This window comes from Eutrigla gurnardus (assembly GCF_963514095.1).
Source record: "Eutrigla gurnardus genome assembly, chromosome: 10".
In the NCBI taxonomy this organism is placed as follows: Eukaryota; Metazoa; Chordata; class Actinopteri; order Perciformes; family Triglidae; genus Eutrigla; species Eutrigla gurnardus.
The window spans coordinates 668,020-686,923 of NC_139924.1; the positions used below are offsets into that span (position 1 = coordinate 668,020).

The 18,904-nt window shown below is 43.1% G+C and overlaps 1 protein-coding gene across 1 annotated transcript in view; it reads left to right on the top strand.

Annotated features, from left to right (window-relative positions):
* masp1 (MBL associated serine protease 1) overlaps positions 1–18,904 on the top strand; it is a 75,675-nt gene that overhangs the window by 14,582 nt on the left and 42,189 nt on the right. Inside the window, exons 5-8 of the mRNA XM_084019943.1 lie at positions 1,693–1,889; positions 1,965–2,112; positions 7,965–8,083; positions 8,476–8,554. Of these exons, the coding sequence (XP_083876069.1) occupies positions 1,693–1,889; positions 1,965–2,112; positions 7,965–8,083; positions 8,476–8,554 (543 nt within the window). The remainder of the gene's footprint in view (positions 1–1,692; positions 1,890–1,964; positions 2,113–7,964; positions 8,084–8,475; positions 8,555–18,904) is intronic.

The following is an 18,904-nucleotide window of genomic DNA, read 5'->3' on the forward strand; positions in this document are numbered from 1 at the left end:
AGGTTAGCATTGGAGCGAGTCTGGAAGGCTGCCAGGCAGGTATAGATCTCGGGCTAGGCAACGTCAATTTTTGTCAGGTTTTTTGCTTCTAATAAGTCGGGATGACCCTGGGGACAACGGAAATGGGATCAAAAATGACCGGATTTCTCCTTTAAGCCTAGCTCAGTCATTATGCCATACCACATCACCTCCTGCTGTGTAATGAGCTTTATTTAGCACAAGAAGATCTATTGAGAACACAGAATCCATATTTCCTTTTATTTTGGCGAAAAGTAATGCAAAAGTAATGTAAAAGTAGTGTAATGCCTTATAATTCAAAGACAGTAATATTGTAATGCAACTAATTACTTTGAAATTACAGTAACAAGTAATAAATAATGCATTACGCTTTTGAAGTAACTTGCCCAACACTGTGTGATATGGAAATTTTGTAACTCTTGATGAGAGATATCTGAACTAAAGACTTACACATGAGAAGGCTTAGTGTAAATGTGACCTGTGACCTGTGGCCTGTGGCCATTTGTGTGTGTTTTGCAACCCATGTGTGTTTTGCGACATAGGTGTGGTTTATGACCCAGGTGGGGTTTGCGACCCATGCAAGGTTTAGTTAAACATTTGAGTTTACGACTTCCATCCCTGTGAACTGAGTGAAAACACACCCACAAAAGATGGATAAATACCATGTTTGTCTCACAGCACGTTGAGTCTTCACTTTGTAACTGACCAGCATGTTGCTCTGTGAATTCTCCTCATGATCAAGATTAAATCCCTGTTTGGACCTTGAGCTGACTACGATCTCCTTCCTCCAGTTCTAAATAATCGCAGAATTATTTTAACAACACTGTGTGTGATGTGTTTTACCTGTAATGTTGGGACACACTGACATTCAGTGCGGTCACATGGTAAGATCGTATTGGTTTTACCAAGAAATACGTTGAAATACGCCACTTGACGGGAGGGTCTCTTCTAAAATCCCTGTTCACATGCCGTTGAATAATTTGGATAATGGTCAGTGACCTGGCTGACTCCGCTTCGTTAGATAGCGCCATCTAACCCTTTCTACATGACAGTGTTAGAACTACTTCCAGTACACGGCTACTTAAAAACAAACTACTTCCGGTACACGGCTACTTAAAAACAATAACAAACTATCTGGCGGCATACAGACAAAGATGGCGTTCGAGGAGTTAGACAGAGTAGTGTTGGCGTACATGTTGGGCATCTTTTGACTGTTCCGGCAACTATATTGCTATTTATGACGGCGTCTGCGCTTCCTTCCACTTCCGGGTGAAATCCCCGGCGAAAATTCTCGCGCATGTGCAGGACGCGAACACGATTCGATCTCGTTCACAAGGCGGCACAAGTCAGATAAACAACGACTCAAGCCAGGGGTTGCAATCAGCTTCAGAAATCCACGTTTCTTATCCTGTACACATGAATTCAATAAGGTTTTGATGGGTTTAAGATTGTATAAAGCTCACCCATGTGAACGCAATGATTACGGGGACTCTTTTCTTGAGAACAATTGACATCCCTAAAGTTAGTCATTACATTTTAGGGTCAATGCTTGGTTTAAGGTTAAGATATGGGTAGTCAGTGTGGGGTCAGTATAGCCTGGTAATGTCCTAATGTAATGTCATGGAAACCCTGAGTGTGAGTGTGCGTTTGTGTGTGTGTGTGTGTGTGTGTCAGTGGAGTGCAGTGGCGGTGTGTTCAGGGAACGCTCCGGTGTTCTGAGCAGCGTAGACTTCCCTTCTCCATACCCAAAGAGTTCAGACTGTCTGTACCGGATCGAGGTGGAGTCAGGCTTCAGGCTCCGCCTCCAGTTTGACCCACGCTTCGACGTGGAGGACCACCCCGACATCAGCTGCCCCTACGACCACATCAAGGTCAGAATCGCGTACACACACCCGTTCACAGACACATGGTCTGCCCGGGTCACTAATGAGCTGAAAATGTTTCAGATCTCAGCAGGCAGCAGAGAGTTTGGTCCGTTCTGTGGAGACCGACCTCCAAGTGACATTCAGACCGACAGCAGCATCGTCATCATCGTCTTCCACAGTGACAACTCAGGAGAGAACTTGGGTTGGAGGATCACATACACATCTACAGGTACATACACACTATAAACTACACACTGTCTGATACACATGTACATGTTGATATACACTATATAGTACATGCTAAACACACACACACACACACACACACACACACACACACCAGTGTGTGGTGGTAGCAACCCCAGGGGGGGAAATATTAAATAATACCACTGTATATAAGATGCTCCACTGTATATTTTAAAGTCCCAGTCGCCAAGTCTGGCGGATGGAGGGCGCTCTGTCAGATTTTGATTGTTTACAACTCTCCCGCTCCTCCCCCACGACCACCGAGCTCCTCCCCCTCGACTTCGTGCCCTTTGAAATCCCTTAGATCACGCCACCTTTGAAACGCGGGTCCGATGTTGACTGCGGTTTTATCACGGGCACCATCTTTCTTTTTTTCCCTTCTTTTCCACCGGTGTTTTCTTTTCCTTGGTTGTTTTCGACCTCCTCGTTTCGGTTTTTAAATGAATTAGAAGCTTGTTCCTACTTCCCTCCGCCTCCCCCCTGTGATAGTGGTACGACCCGAGGGAAGAGGGACTCTGTGTGCACGAACACAGCCCTGCTGATTGGACAGGATGACCCCGGGCTTTGTTGATATTTTGCAAAACAAACAACAGGCTCTACGTGCACGTAGAGGTGCGCTTTTTTTTCTAAAACCGGATGATTTATGTTGTTCTATCGGAGCATAGTGTCGGCTTCAGTGAATATGATCAAAAAAATGTTGCCGACTGGGACTTTAATTGGCAAGTACTTTGTGACAAAACAGCTCCATTGCTCCACTTTAAGTGACGGCTCCACAGCCTACTTGTAGCAAAGTTTGATTTTATTGGGGAATTCAGCCAGCCGTCTTCTCTGCGGTGAAAACAATCCTTCCTGTGCATGAACATTAAGTGGAGGAGTATGGAGCTAGAACAGTCTCATAATTCATAAATGCACACAGAAATTCATAAATGCACAAAAAAGATTTACAAATGTATTTGGGGATTTGTATATACATGTGACTCAAAACACAAATACATTTTCAATGCACACACAAATATGTTTCATTTCATATGTAAAAATATTCACATATAAAAAACAAGATTCATAAACATATTTCCAATGCACACACAAATCTAAAAAAAAATCACAAATACATGAATGTTAAAGTATTTGCAATCTTCATCAAATACGCATTTGGGGCTTGTTACATTCATATATGAACTGTTGGACCTGTATTTACAAAGTGCTTTTAATTTGTAAACCTCCCTGCATTTGTGTGTGAAACTTTTGAGACTCCCCTGACGTGACTCTGATCCACAAATGCGTTTTTTCTAAGAGGAGGTTGTCTGTAGCCAATCAGATGTCTCCCTCCTTTACAGCCAATCACGTGAGTGTCTCCCCTCCTCCGGACGGCGGAGACGAAAGATGGCCTCTGGCAGTTCAAATGTAAGTAAAAAGTACTCATTTCTTGTGAATCTTTTACATAAGTCATATTCCAGAATTATGAATGACTGTTTAGCATGAATCGTGACGCTAAATCAGGTCTGAAACCTGTTTTCAGTGACAGAAAGTAAATGCATTCAGCTGTATTTTTTGTTTGACACTGAAATATAACAGGCGAAACATCAGAATTAATTTATTCACGGCCACATTAAGTTAAATTATTAACTTAACCGATTATCCATCTGATTATCCGTCCTGCTGCGAGCGAACAACTTCTATCAGTGGTGACTGACTGTATATAAAAGTAAAATATAGACTATAGTCTAATATATAATGAGCTCCTGACGCTCAGCTCAACGGGTGAGGAGAACACCTGTAGGCGGAGACGCTCAGAGATAAAGTCAACAGCAGCGGATCAGCTGATCTCTCCCTCCGTACAAACGCTCCGTTCTGATCCAGCTCCACTGGACTTTCAAAGTAAAGGTGCCGCAAGCTGTAAATTAGTTAAATAGTGAAACAGCAGCGCTTTTATAGTCGGTTTTATGATTAAACTCTGAACATAACCTGGTCGGGACCAGGTTATGAGCTAAGCATAAGTTACCGTGGTGATCTAAAAGAGAGCCACCTTTGTCGTACAGCCTGACTGACTGACTTGTAGTACAGACTCAACATACCTCGCTAACCCACTAAACTGGCTTCGCAGTACACAGGACAGAGGAAAGATGAACGTTAGCTACGATGACGCCGCTGCGTGAATGACTCCTGACACTTAAACCTAACTTGCTTCTGTAATGCTAACTCTAACATGTCAAACTGTATGATGTGTTTGAGGACTAATTTATCTAACTAACCAGCATACGGTAGCACCCGAAATGGTAAACACAGCCGATAAACAACCAAACAAAAAATACAGCTGAATGCATTTACTTTCTGTCACTGAAAACAGGTTTCAGACCTGATTTAGCGTCACGATTCATGCTAAACAGTCATTCATAATTCTGGAATATGACTTATGTAAAAGATTCACAAGAAATTAGTACTTTTTACTTACATTTGAACTGCCAGAGGCCATCTTTCGTCTCCGCCGTCCAGTGGAGGGGAGACACTCACGTGATTGGCTGTAAAGGAGGGAGACATCTGATTGGCTACAGACAACCTCCTCTTAGAAAAAACGCATTTGTGGATCAGAGTCACGTCAGGGGAGTCTCAAAAGTTTCACACACAAATGCAGGGAGGTTTACAAATTAAAAGCACTTTGTAAATACAGGTCCAACAGTTCATATATGAATGTAACAAGCCCCAAATGCGTATTTGATGAAGATTGCAAATACTTTAACATTCATGTATTTGTGATTTTTTTTTTAGATTTGTGTGTGCATTGGAAATATGTTTATGAATCTTGTTTTTTATATGTGAATATTTTTTACTTACATATGAAATGAAACATATTTGTGTATGCATTGAAAATGTATTTGTGTTTTGAGTCACATGTATATACAAATCCCCAAATACATTTGTAAATCTTTTTTGTGCATTTATGAATTTCTGTGTGCATTTATGAATTATGAGACTGTTCTAGCTCCATAGAGGAGGGGCTGTTCACAGAGGGGAGGGGCTGTCCTCAGACGGTCCGAGAGAGAGCGAGACAGAGAGAAAGCGGGGGGAGGGGCTGATGCGCTGCACGCAGCTCTACAATTAAATACGATTTTACCCTTTTTAAATAGTTAGAAAAAATAAAATCAATATGTGGTGGTCAATGTTGATATTCTGGCGGGCCACCATGTGTGTGTGTGTGTGTGTGTGTGAACGAGAATGACAGGGAAAAAGAGTGCTATGCGGAGATGAAAGAACGGAACAATATTTATATTTCAAAATCGCGTTGTGGTGCTCGGTGTTGATTCTGTGGCACTGTGCCACACATTGGTCTATGTATGGGAAAAATAGACCAACTACATTTTGTCTGAAGAAAGGAAGGAAGCTGCTTTGTATCTTGTCAGAAACTAATTGTAGATTTGGGTTTAGGTATTCTGTGAGTAGAGCTAGTTGTAACATTTAGTCTTGTCTAGATAGCTTGTTGTTTAAATTCTTCTGAAGCTGATCTTACTGAGTGGGCAATTACCTAGTTTCAGCCATCTCAGCTGTAGTCAATAGACCTTATTGGAGGGAGGGGCTAAATCTGCATGAGATAAACCAAGCACTTAAGAGCTTGCCACTACAGCGGCAGGACAGCCGAACAAAGACAAGGGCGGGATCATCCCCCCCGGCTGTCCGAAACTCTGCGTACCAACAGATCAGTGTTGCGAGCGGCAGAGAGAAAATGGAAGTAATCAAGCCAGGATGAGGACCTTGCTCACTACCACCACCTACTCTCTGACTTCACCTCAAAATAATTTCCGGCAGCTAAATCTGCCTTCTACCTGTCAAGGATCAACGCTTCTGCCTCCAACCCCAGGAAACTCTTCAACATGTTCTCCTCCCTCCTCACCTCTCCTATCCCTCCCCCTCCTTCCTCCCTCACTGCTGATGACTTTGCAACTTACTTTACCAAGAAAGTAAAAGACATCAGCTCCTTATTCACTCCTATAACCTCCCAGAAAACATCTCCAACTCTCACCTCTGATGACCTTACCAGCTTTAGCCCTCTTACCTCTGAAGACCGTTCATGCACTTGTTACGTCTAACCTTGCCACCACCTGCTACCTTGAACCGATTCCCTCCTCTCTTCTCCAAGACATCTCACACGACATCTCATCTTGCCATTCCTCACCACCCTGATCAACTCCTCCCTCACCTCAGGTCTCATTCCAGTGGTTTTTAAGAGAGCTACAGTGAAGCCCCTCCTAAAAAAAACCACCCTAGATGCTTCTGACATCCAAAGCTACAGACCTGTTTCTCTTCTTTCATTCCACTCTAAAACCCTGGAACGTGCCGCCTACAACCAGCTATCATCCTATCTCTCACAGAACAACCTCCTTGACCCTAATCAATCAAGATTCAGGACTGCTCACTCCACTGAGACGGCCCTCCTCACAGTGACTGAGTCCCTGTGAAATGGCAAAGCCTCATCCCACTCCTCCGTTCTCATTCTCCTCGACCTATCTGCTGCATTCGACACAGTCAACCACCATACTCCTCTCCACCCTGGCTGAACTTGGCATCACTGACTCTGCTCTAACCAGGTTAACATCATACCTGACAAATCACACCTTTCAGGTCACATGGAATGGCTCTATGTTGAAACCCTGTTCTCTGGAAACGGGCGTCCCTCAATGCTCAGTACTAGGACCGCTTCTGTTCTCATTATACACCCGATCACTAGGCTCTGTAATCACATCACATGGATTCTCCTACCATTGTTATGCAGATGACACCCAGCTGTTCCTCTCTTTTCTCCCAACCTCTGACACTCACATTGCAACCTTTATCTTGGAATGTCTGGCAGACATCTCCGTCTGGACAACTGCGCATCACCTCAAGCTTCACCTGCATAAAACCGAACTCCTCTTCATCCCGGGGAAAGACTGCCCTTGCATGGACCTGTCGGTCACTGTCAAGGACATCACAGTATTGCCTTCATCAACTGTGAGGAACATGGGTGTAATCCTCGATGACCAACTATCCTGCATCCCCAACATCACGGCTGTGGCCCGATCCTGCAGATTTGCCCTCTACAATATCCACAGGATTGACTTTCCTCACAAAGGACGCAACGCAACTCCTGGTCCAAGCACTGGTCATCTCCCGCCTTGACTACTACTACTCTCTCTCGCCTCGGCGACTAAACCATTGCAGCGTATCCAGAACGCTTGTCTTCAATCTGCCCCAATTCTCCTATATGACCCTGGCTCCCTGTTGCAGCACACATCCAATTCAAGACGATGGCACTGGTCTTCAAAGCCATCAATGGAACGGCACCCATCTACCTTCAAACACTGGTCAAACCACACACCCCGACGCGAGCACTTCGCTCCTCTACTTCTACTTCAGTACCACCATCACTGAAATCAAACAAATGTCTCAGCAAAGTCCAGACTCTTCTCTGTTCTGGTCCTCAGTGGTGGAAGGAACTCCCGACCAATGTCAATACAGCATAGTGGGTCAGCAGAGCATAACCCACTAACAACAACCCCCCCAAAAAAAAAAGAAAATACGAAATGCACTTCTATGTTCTTACTTATAACACTCAGATCATAGCACTGTTGTTCTTAAGGTATGTTTGCTGAACAGCTACTACTTTACTACTTTTTCTCAGACGAGGACACTTTTTTCTATTTTTTCACTCTTACTTTATTGGCAATAATTTGTTGTGGTTTCTTTCTTTTGACAAATGTACTTATTGTAAGTCGCTTTGGACAAAAGTGTCTGCTAAATGTAATGGAAATGGAAACACTGGACACACAGCACTGAGTAGACGTTTTGATTTTGTCATAACAGGAAGTCAGTGTCGGCCACCTGAAACCCCGCTCCATGCCCTGCTGACCCCCATCCAATCAGAATACTTTTTCAAGGACCACATCCTGATCACCTGTTCAACTGGATACAGACTGCTGAAGGTAGAACACACATGCTTTTATTGTAAAACTCCAGCACAGCTTCACTTCCTTTTCACTTCATCGCCACAAAATGTGAACATATTGCTTTTAATGTTTTCAATCCTCTGTGAAAGTTATTACAAACCATGATCATTGTATTACTGTAATTAAAATATTACCACTGTTACTGTTGTAGGCCAGTGGTTGTAAGTAACTAAGTACATTTACTCTAGTACTTCACTTAAGTAAAAGATCTAAGTGTTTTTCCAGCTGCTGCTTCTGGCTCCTCTGTGCTGCCCTCTTTTTGTTCAGCAGGTTTGAGTTTAGTTGGGGTGTTTACAGGACGATGTTTCCTCTCTTTTTGTGTGTCTCATTGTCTTGTTTGTTTGTTTCTCTGTGTTTTTGTGGTTCAGGACGGAGAGAATCTGGATCACTTTCAGATGGACTGTCAGTCTGATGGATCCTGGAGCAGCAGCCCTCCTCACTGTCAGAGTAAGAAACCTCGAGTTAGAGTTTTATTAAAGGGAAATGTGTGGTTTGATTCATAAAAAAAATCATTGAAACTTAAAAAGAAGGCAGCATTTACACATTTTATCACCTATAAATGAAGTGTACATCACATCTGCTGTATGTAATTATCACCTGTACATTGAGCTGGATTATACACTGGGACATCCTCTGTTCCAGGACCCTCAATCGACAAAAAACTCTAATCTCAAGCTTAAATATGCAAAAGGCCCACTAATCAAGCTTAATACGTTATTTATTTCTGATCTATTGTCATGTTTAAAATACATGTTTTCAAGCCATCTACATATTGTGAACATAACAGAGCACAGAACGCATTAAAGTAATTTCTGACAACGACAAGAAATATTTATGTGCCTTCCTTATTTACACAAGCCCAACGAGCTGTCAGAGGCAGGAGGAGATTTTCTCAGTTAGCTATGAAAAGTTTGGAGCTACTAACATTTTGATGAATGGTGAAACATTTCCCCCTGCGAACAGTTTACACACACACTCCTTCTGCTCATGTTTCATGAATGAGACCCACTGAGAGCAGTAATAGCAGTAGTAACAGTAATGGAAGACCAAATAACTAGTGGATGATGATGATTACCACAAAACATAACAGCAGCAGCATGTTATAAATTTTCCAACCATCTAATGAATGTAATTTGGATATCATAGTCCTTTTTTGGAAAGGTAGTGAATTGTCTACAAAGACTCAGCTTTCCAGCAAGAGAAGGATGATCAGAGTCAGATCAGAGCCTCCCTTGAATCTAACTCGGACAGTGCAGAACCAGATGAGAACGATGACCCCAGTCTGACACAGCACACCCTGATAACCTCGCCACACCTAACTCCATACAGTGCATGACAACCCCTGTAGAGGAAAAGCCAATGCTTTAAGCTACTGAGGTGCTGCGACCCGGATATCTAATTGACAGGCTGATTACTGTCTGATTAATCAGAAAATTTGCAGTTGAACATACAGTCTACAACACTTCTTCATGAACGTTTTCCACTGATAAACAAACATACAGTGAGATTACATAATTAAACTCTCATCAAACACAATGAGCAAGAGCAAGCTGGTGCGAACTCAGTGTGTGGGCATCACATATCCCAAATTGTTATTGGCAGGCAGGCATAATAAATCCATATAAACAATAAAAGGAGCCAAATGCGAAATCTTCAATTGCCATACATGGACATGGACATTTTTAAATCTACACCTCTTGTATGAAACAACATTTTGGTCTGTAACTTGACGGAATGCATCAGGCCCTTCATGTTAGGAAAAATCTCCAACACCTTGCAGCAAGACCAGGAACCACATTGAGCTGATGAATCCATGATGACTACAATTTACGGGTACCGATTCCGTAGTGGGGCAACAATCAGCCACCTGCTCTACATGGATGACATCAAGCTGTACGCCAGGAGCGAGCGAGAAATAGACTCACTGATCCACACCACCACCGGATCTACAGCGATGACATAGGGATGTCATTCGGATTGGACAAGTGTGGCCGGATGGTCTCAAAGATAGGCAAGATGATCAGGACTGAGGGGATCGACCTACCAGAGGGCAACATAGGTTATATCCAAGACAGCTACAAGTACCTTGGTATCCCACAGGCTAATGGAAACCATGAAGAGGCCACAAGGAAATCAACCTCAGCCAAATACCTCCAGAGAGTAAGGCAGGTCCTGAAAAGTCAGCTGAATGGAAGAACAAGGTCCGAGACATCAACATATACACACTACCAGTCATCAGATACCCCGCTGGTATCATAAGCTGGCCAAAGGAGGAGATAGAAGCCACAGATATCAGGACTAGAAAGCTCCTCACCATGCACGGAGGATTCCACCCCAAGTCCAGCACCCTGAAGCTATACACTAAGCGGAAAGAGGGAGGCCGAGGGCTAGTGAGCGTCAAGGCCACGGTCCAGGATAAAATATTGAAAATTCGAGATTACATCGAAAAAATGGCCCCGAAGGATGAACTGCTAAGTGAATGTCTCAGGCAGCAGAACCCTGATGAGAGTGCGGAGGAGGAGGAGGAGGTGCAGACAACCTGGAGGGACAAGCCCCTACATGGCATGTACCACCGTCAGATAGAGGAAGTGGCTGATATCAAGAAATCCTACCAGTGGCTGGAAAATGCAGGACTGACAGACAGCACAGAGGCACTAATCATGGCAGCACAAGAACAGGCCATAAGCACAAGAGTAGTAGTGGGGGCACTTGGGGCAGTAACCCCCAAACTGGGAGAGTGGCTCCAACAGATCCCAGGAACAACATCTGAAGCCTCAGTCCAGAAGAGTGCAGTCCTAGGAACAGCCAAGATACTGCGCAGAACCCTAAAACTCCCATGCCTCTGGTAGAGGACCCGAGCTTGAGGATGACACAGATACCACCCCACCAGGGGTGAGAAGGAGATTTTTTGAGGCTTTGTAATTAATTAATCGAAATTAATCGCATTTTAATCGCAAATAAATATTTGACCTGAGAACAGTGAGAAGTAATTTTTTTCACATGGATTTTTAGTATACCATTGAATAATGACTGAATACATAAGGCAACAAAATATTGTTTATTTTTGTTCAACCAAGTCCAACAGACCATTGCAATTTTTGCCATTAAGTGTAGCCAGTGGCGGTCCTAGGTTTGTGAAAATCCATGTGAAAAAAATTACTTCCCACTGTTCTCAGGTCAAATATTTATGCGAGTAAAATGCGATTAATTTCGATTAATTATTTACAAAGCCGGGGATAGGTTGATTGATGACTCTAAATTGCCCGTAGGTGTGAATGTGAGCGTGAATGGTTGTCTGTCTCTACATGTCGGCCCTGTGATAGACTGGCGACCTGTCCAGGGTGTACCCTGCCTTCGCCCAATGACAGCTGGGATCGGCTCCAGCCCCCCGCGTCCCTGAATACAGGATAAGCGGTAGACAATGGATGGATGGATGGATGGAATTACAAAGCCTCTAATTAATAAGATACATTTTTTAATCAAGTCCCGGCCCTATATATCACATTGGCTAAGTTGGAATTTCTGTATTTGTAGTCACATCGTTTGAACAACAATTCAGAACAACTAACGGATAATTTACAGGATTGATTGCTTACTTAGCCCCATAAAGGTATATAACAATAAAAACCACACATTAGTCATATTTTTATGAAGTATTTTATAAAAATTACAATTAAACTGGATAAAATTGTATGTAAAATGGTTAAGTGGTAGCACACCTGCCTGGATGTTCCCACCTAATGAATTCCACAATCAATGAGCTTCACAACAATGGAACAATGGACCACAGGAGAAGTAGTTGTCTGCATAGATCTTATAGTTCTGACCTTTTGGAAGTGTGGAGGAAAGCCTCATCACCAGGGGCGGATCAAGGATTATGGGAGATCCGAGGCTTAGCCCAGAGGGACGAAATATGTATGCGCAAAGTTCCGGCATATATTCTGCGTATGCTAACTGTTATTACAACTGACGGTAATGAAAACCATCTAGCAAAAACTATAACTTTAAATCTTTTTTCTAATATTTTTTCTGGCATAGACGCCTTTTATTAGCAGGAGACAGATAGGAAACCCAGCAGAGAGAGGGGGTGTGACATGCAGCAAAAGAACCTGGATTCGAACCAGGGTGGGCTGCGTTTATTTGCGTGTATTTTCATTTAAATACAGGGTGCATAAGTATGGGCACCCCTATGTTAAACTCCCATAGAGGCAGGCAGATTTTTATTTTTAAAGGCCAGTTATTACATGGATCCAGGATACTATGCATTCTGATAAAGTCACCTGGGCCTTTGGAGTTAAAATAAAATCCAAATCCTCACATACCCTTCACAAACCTAGAGAAAATCATGGTGCTTTTCAGATAGCCTATTAGATGGTTTGATTTGCATTGAAAAATCATATGGCTAACTAGCATGCTAGTTATGTATTAGCATGTATTTAATGAAGAACATTTATTTCTTTACGATACATTATTCATTCACAAAGAAAATTGGTGTCCTAAAAGGTAGGAATTTTCCTCATTTTTTAAATTAAGGCATTAAGATCAATTCACAAAAGATGATTTTTTATTCCTCTTTTTAATCAACTTTAGCATGGGGTGCCTAAACTTTTGCATAGCACTGTATAACCAGTCTTGGATGCACACTTGCATCTATGGATGTATATAAATTACTGCAAGATCGTATGGCTGCACATTGGTTGTATATATTTTTAAAGCACTTGTCACTTTTTATTCCGGACATATTTTTAAATCACTGCCATATTTTATTCGTGTCTTTTCATTCTGTGTTTTTTAAACTGCTTCCGTCACTTTATTTATTCCATTGCACATATCGGCACATATTTTTTCAATCTCTGCACTTTTACCTAATTTTGTCTGAGCAATGCAACGAAATTTCGTTCTGTATACACCCTGTGGATACTTGAATGACAATAAAGTATGTCTAAGTCTTAGTCGAAGTTGCTGGTGGCATTCTGAAAATAAAATAAATTGATATGTATGAATATGCTTTTTATTGAGTCGGAATGCTGAGTTGGTAGACCCGTTCACAAGGCTGACCAGTGTAGACAGAAGGCACCAATTTTTATTTTGTGAAGAGCAGTTATCCACCAAAAAACACACTGTGAAGAAGGTCTCTCTCCTTCTCAACTGCCACCACATAGGCTGAAGCAATCTCTCCAGCACTGCGACCCGCCACGCCGTCATGCCAGACCACAGAGATGTTGTTGTTTTTATTCTTTTTCTTAGCCCACAGAGGCAGTGGTCTCATGCAATGCCACAATTCGTCTGGTGAAGACTGCTGTTTTGACACCAGGCATGCAAGGCAACATTATAACCTTTTGGAGGTCCACACTTCTCACAGATGTGTCGTCTGGCCAGGTCCTCTCAGCATCAGCCTGATATGCTGCTCTGCTCTGCACAGCAGACTCCTTGTGTTGTAGCCATTTCTGGCACTGCAAGCAGTCCATCTGTGCATTTTCTTCATGAGTGTTCTTGTGCTGATCATGAAGGAGGCACTCCTCACACTCCTCTTCACCAAGCTTAGTAAAGCTGACGTTAAGCTGTTTAACCGCTTTTCTATAGGTTTCATAAGAGCAGCTGTTGCCCTTTTCGACGAAGTCGGCATACATGAATTTAATTGAAATGTCACTAGGTAGGTAGCGACGATGTGGGGCATGCTCCCTACGATAGTAGCGCACTGTGGGGTTGAAGGACTCAATGTGGTCAATGACAGGCTGCAGGTCCAGTTTGTTGGCTGGCACATGACGTCCTCTCTGATCTCTGGGGATCACCCGACTGCCTACCTCACTCCCCATCACAGAAAGCACCAGGCTGTAGTTTGCTGGGTGGAACCCTAATGTGGTCAAAAAGAATGATTTACAGACTTGCTGTGGGATCTGATTCAAGTCCTTAATATAACGGCAAACGTATCATATGTGATACATGAGTTTTTGAGCCCTCCACATGAGCAGTGTGACAATTTTTTCCCTGAAAAACGAAAAACGATGTATACAATTATATCCTTGCAGTACACGGATAATCCACCAGGGGCAGTAATCTGCTCACTAGAGGGCTTTCCAGCCATGCTACAAAACTGCCATTAACCAGGAAGTGGACACATGTGGTATTTGCAGAAGAACTTTGCCAATTTTGAAAAGGTTAAGGTAAGAACTTTTTTTTTTTTGTGAAACATCAAAAGGAACAGTTACTGGGTTGATGCAATGTGAAATTACTTAATATTTCATAATCTATGGTTTAGTAAAACCGTGTTAAAAATTACATATCAAATTTGATACAGCGGGTGTATAAGGTCATGTAACTCTAAATCAGTCAATTGTCATTTTATTGTATTTCATGCATTATAAATAACATCAAGCAACATACGTGCTCTCTTTTTTTGTTGGTGTTGAACCACTGGGCAATGTGAACGGGATCGGAAAGCCAAAACCTACATAATGGTTCCCAGACCAGCCATTGTTGACACATACAACAGGTTCATGGGAGGCGTTAACTTTCTTGATATGCTTTATGCACCGTAAAAGTTCAACTTCAGATCCCGAAGATGGTACATCTACATTTGGTGGCACAACGTTACAGTGGCAGTAATCCACCAAAAAACACACTGAAGGTCTCTCTCCTGCAGAAACTGCAGCCCAGGCAGAAAGCCCTGCCCCTTCAAAGGTTTCAGGCTTCTGTTGGCACAGCCCTCACAAGCGCAGGAAAGGTCAAAAAGTGTGGCAGACCACTGTCCTCTCCAGAAGCAACGCCAACCCCTCGCCGGAAGAGGAAAACCCCTGAGCTGCCCCCTGATGTGAGAAAGGATGGCCTTCATCATTTCCCAACATGGGAAACCCAACAGAGATGCAAGCACTGCGTAGGCAACTTTGCCCATGTGTACTGTGAGAAATGCAGAGTGCATCTTTGTCTGAACAAGGACAGAAACTTCTTTTCAAGTTTTCAAGCCTACCATCACTCAAAATAAAAAAGTTGTGAACCGCAAAATGAGTAAAAATAACTGAAATGTTTTGCCTTCCGGACTTCCACCCTGCCAGTTCCATTGCTGCATTGGTTTTGTTCAAGAAAAAAAAAGAATCTTTGAGGATTGTGACCCGCTGTATCAAATATGATACAAATTAAAACTCTTATATGGAAATTGATATTTGATTTTTTTATTGACCAATAAAGGCTCCAGTTTCAAAGAATTGGAATTTTCTGTCATTTATTTAATGGTTTGAGTTTTACAGCATTAAGCTTGTACATGAAGGACCTGCTGTGCTGACTCTTTTCTTAGGTCTTAGTAGCTGGCTGACGGTATTGTCCGTTTGTTTGTGTAGTCCAGGTCCCAGAACATTTGCCAGATTTGCTTTCACCCCTCCTCGCAAAATCTGTCTGTGCATTTTCTCTTGCATTTCTGGCCACATGGATCTTGCATCGGTGGGGCTCTGCTTGGAGTGCGCAGCAGGTTGGTGTCTGGAGCAGGCAGCAGGTTGGTGGCCAGAGTGGGGGGAAAGTCCACAAGAGTATCAATAGTGGTATTAGGTGTGCTGCAGAACAAGTAATCTGAACAGCATGGTGGAAAACTAATGTCCAGACTACTGTCGCGAATCGCCCATGTTTTTGAAATGTCAGGATAGCAGTCACCCTCAAAAGTGTCTGAAATGAGAAAAACAAATTCTTATTAGACATGTACATTAAAAATAGAAGAAATATGAACCTGAGATATGACTTAATATTTGATATGTTTGAAGGCCTACCATTGTCCAGAATGATCCATTTGTTTGTCCTTGGTTGTGCAGGACCACAAGGAAGACCCACCTGTGGGACTGATATTAACACAGAAAATCATTAACTAACTGTAACTAGCATTTGAGTCTCCCCAACATTCAACAAGTAATGTAATGCATTACAATTCAAAGACAGTAATGTTGTAATGTTAATATTTAATTACTTAAGACAGTAACTAGTAATGCATTGCATTTTGGAAGTAACTTGCCCAATACTGAAGATAATAAACATATTTTGTAGTGGCAATCAAACCATAAAACTGCCACTTGAGGGAATTTGGAGTCTTTTCCAACACGTTCTTGCTTAAGAGATGAGTTCTTCCATGACTTGTGAGTTTTACGTTTTATTTTTGCAGAGAAATAATATTTACAAAACACTGGCTGTGATGAATGAGTAAAACTGAAACCAACATGTAACTATGAAGAGAAAACCAGTAACAGAAAATATCTATGGCACGGTTTGAACAGTTGAAAAACTGTGTGCCTCCGTGATCCTAATACTCCCCTGCTGTGCACTGGTGACTCCCCTATAGCCTACGTCACCACCGTGATTCCCTGGTTATCCCCCCTAGTGCCCAGGTGAACGAGCATCACTGCTACTTACGTGACTGAACCATACACAACATAACATATTCACAATCTTATAGAAATTGGCTACAACACACCAGCCCCTAATTGTTACTGTATAATAATATAACAGCGCCAATAACCAGAGCCAATGAACAGTCCATCATGCACATATGTGCTTGTAATCCATAATGTTGCTGTATATGTCCATTTCATGAGTCTTTATTCAGCTTCCTGCAGAAGACAAATCCTTGTGACTGGTCTCTCCAGTATTTTGCATTTGGTCTGGACTTTAACAGACCTCACAAGTCCTTGTGAGTCAGGAAAGGTCTGCAGTACCTTCCCCAACAACAAGGATCTGCGAGGAGCAGTCGGGTCCGCCACAATGACAATGTCTCCTATGATGAAGCTTCTCTTGTTCTTGGACCACTGTTGGGGACCTCACTGGTAGGACTACACAATGCGGCCTACAAAAGCCTACACATGCGGCCAGGACAAAGGGACAAAGGAGATAAAAAACTACAACCACCATTTTAGGGTCCCCTAAAATGGCAGCGTCACACAACTGGTGCCCTATTGGCTGACAATCTTCAGGGAACCCCGGGGGGTCCCCTGGAGCGGCCTAAGCTATATAATCCGGCGCCACCTGAGGAACGCCCTCTCTCCACCGTAACTCGCGTTACAACAGGAGGTGAACATTACGTCTGCAGCGTTTTCCTTTGTCCTAGGGTCTTTCCCCCAAACTCGCTGGACGAGCAACAGACTGTTTTACCCCTCTTTTTCTCTACTCGTTTTATATTTCTTTTGTTTATCATTTTGGATCCCGAGGAGACCGCCGCGACAGCGCGACTCTCCTGTTCCCCGCGGAAGGAAGAACACACTTTCTTCGTCCCAGCTGCCAGCAGAACGGATAACTCGACCCGTCTTTGTCTGAAATCAGCTGACTAAATCGCCGAGCCCTGCGATTGTTCATCGTTGCCTGCAGAAGGAAGAATTTTTTTCGGTTTTCTTCAACTAATTGGATCTGGCGCTGAACGAGTGCCCACGAACTGCCGTCTGTTGCCGGCGTCAAGGAACGCCATCACCGCACAGGACGGAACCCTCACATCGACGCATCTCACATCAACAAAAGTAAGAGGCTATTTGTCTGGGCAGAAGCAGAGATTCGATAGTGTAGGACATGCTTGTAATTCTTGTTAATGTGTTTTAAGTTCTGATCGCGGACCGCCGAGTCCGTTTGTTCATGTGCTGCTGTATTTTAATGCTGATCGTGTACCCACGCCGCTGGGTTGATTTCTGTAACAGTGTTTTCGACTAACCTCCGCCATATCCGCGAGCTCAGAAAGCCTCTACTATCAGTTAAAAGACCGGTCTCGCGGAATAAACGCCAGTTCATTCACGCGCGCCCGTGTGATAGCGGCATGCCTTCTGAGCCTCAGAATATCGCTCGCGCATTCTCTCTCTCTTTGTTTGTGTCCCGCTAACACACACACACACACATATACGCCGCACACACACGTGTCCTACGCCAGCTGTTCCCGGCGGACGCTAAGGACATAGCTATTGTTTTTATGCATCTATGCCAATGATCACGATGATTGGCATGTGAGTATAAAACCTTTATATTGAGACTGAATACAGTTTTAGGTTATCTTTTCCCTGATCCCAGGGTGGTGCCCCGTTTATTCATGATTATATCATGATAATATATTAAATATAATTATTAATACCGATAATCATATTGATATTAATAATTAACTGTTGATAACCAAATCTGCTCCTGCTACAACCCCAACACCACCGTTGTCGTTCTTGTAACAGAGGGAGGTTCTCCCGAATCCATCTGTTCCAGAAGAGATCCGATAAGAATTGAACTTGCCTCCAACGTCATTTAGTATACAAATCACTCTTCTCAAAAAGCCCAGGTGGTAGTGCAGGTTTGCCTTTCAACAAGATGATGTGATTTGGGGTCGGGTTCCCGATCGTTAGGATCATCTGATACTTTGGTGAGGGGATGGTAATTTAATATAGCTTCCACCTCACACAAAAGAGTTTTTAAACCCTCATCGTCCACACTTTGCTAATGTAGTACCGAATTCAGCACTTTTCTGACAATGCGAATGATTCGTTCCTATACTCCTCCATGGTGTGATGCAGCAGGAGTGTTGAAGCTCCATTTCACTCTAGACTGAAGTAATGCAGTTTGGATTTTCTTATGATCAAGAGCAGACAAAGCCTCCTTCAGCTCACGTTCTGTCCACACAAAGTTTGTTCCATTGTCTGACCTGATGTGTGACACCTGGTCTCTTCGGGATACAAATCTGCGCAGTGCATTGATGCATGAACTGGTGTCTAACGAATATGCCATTTCCAAATGCACTGCCCTGCTGGCCATGCAGGTGAAAATAACACCATAGGGTTTAATAAGGCTGCGGCCTCTCTTCAC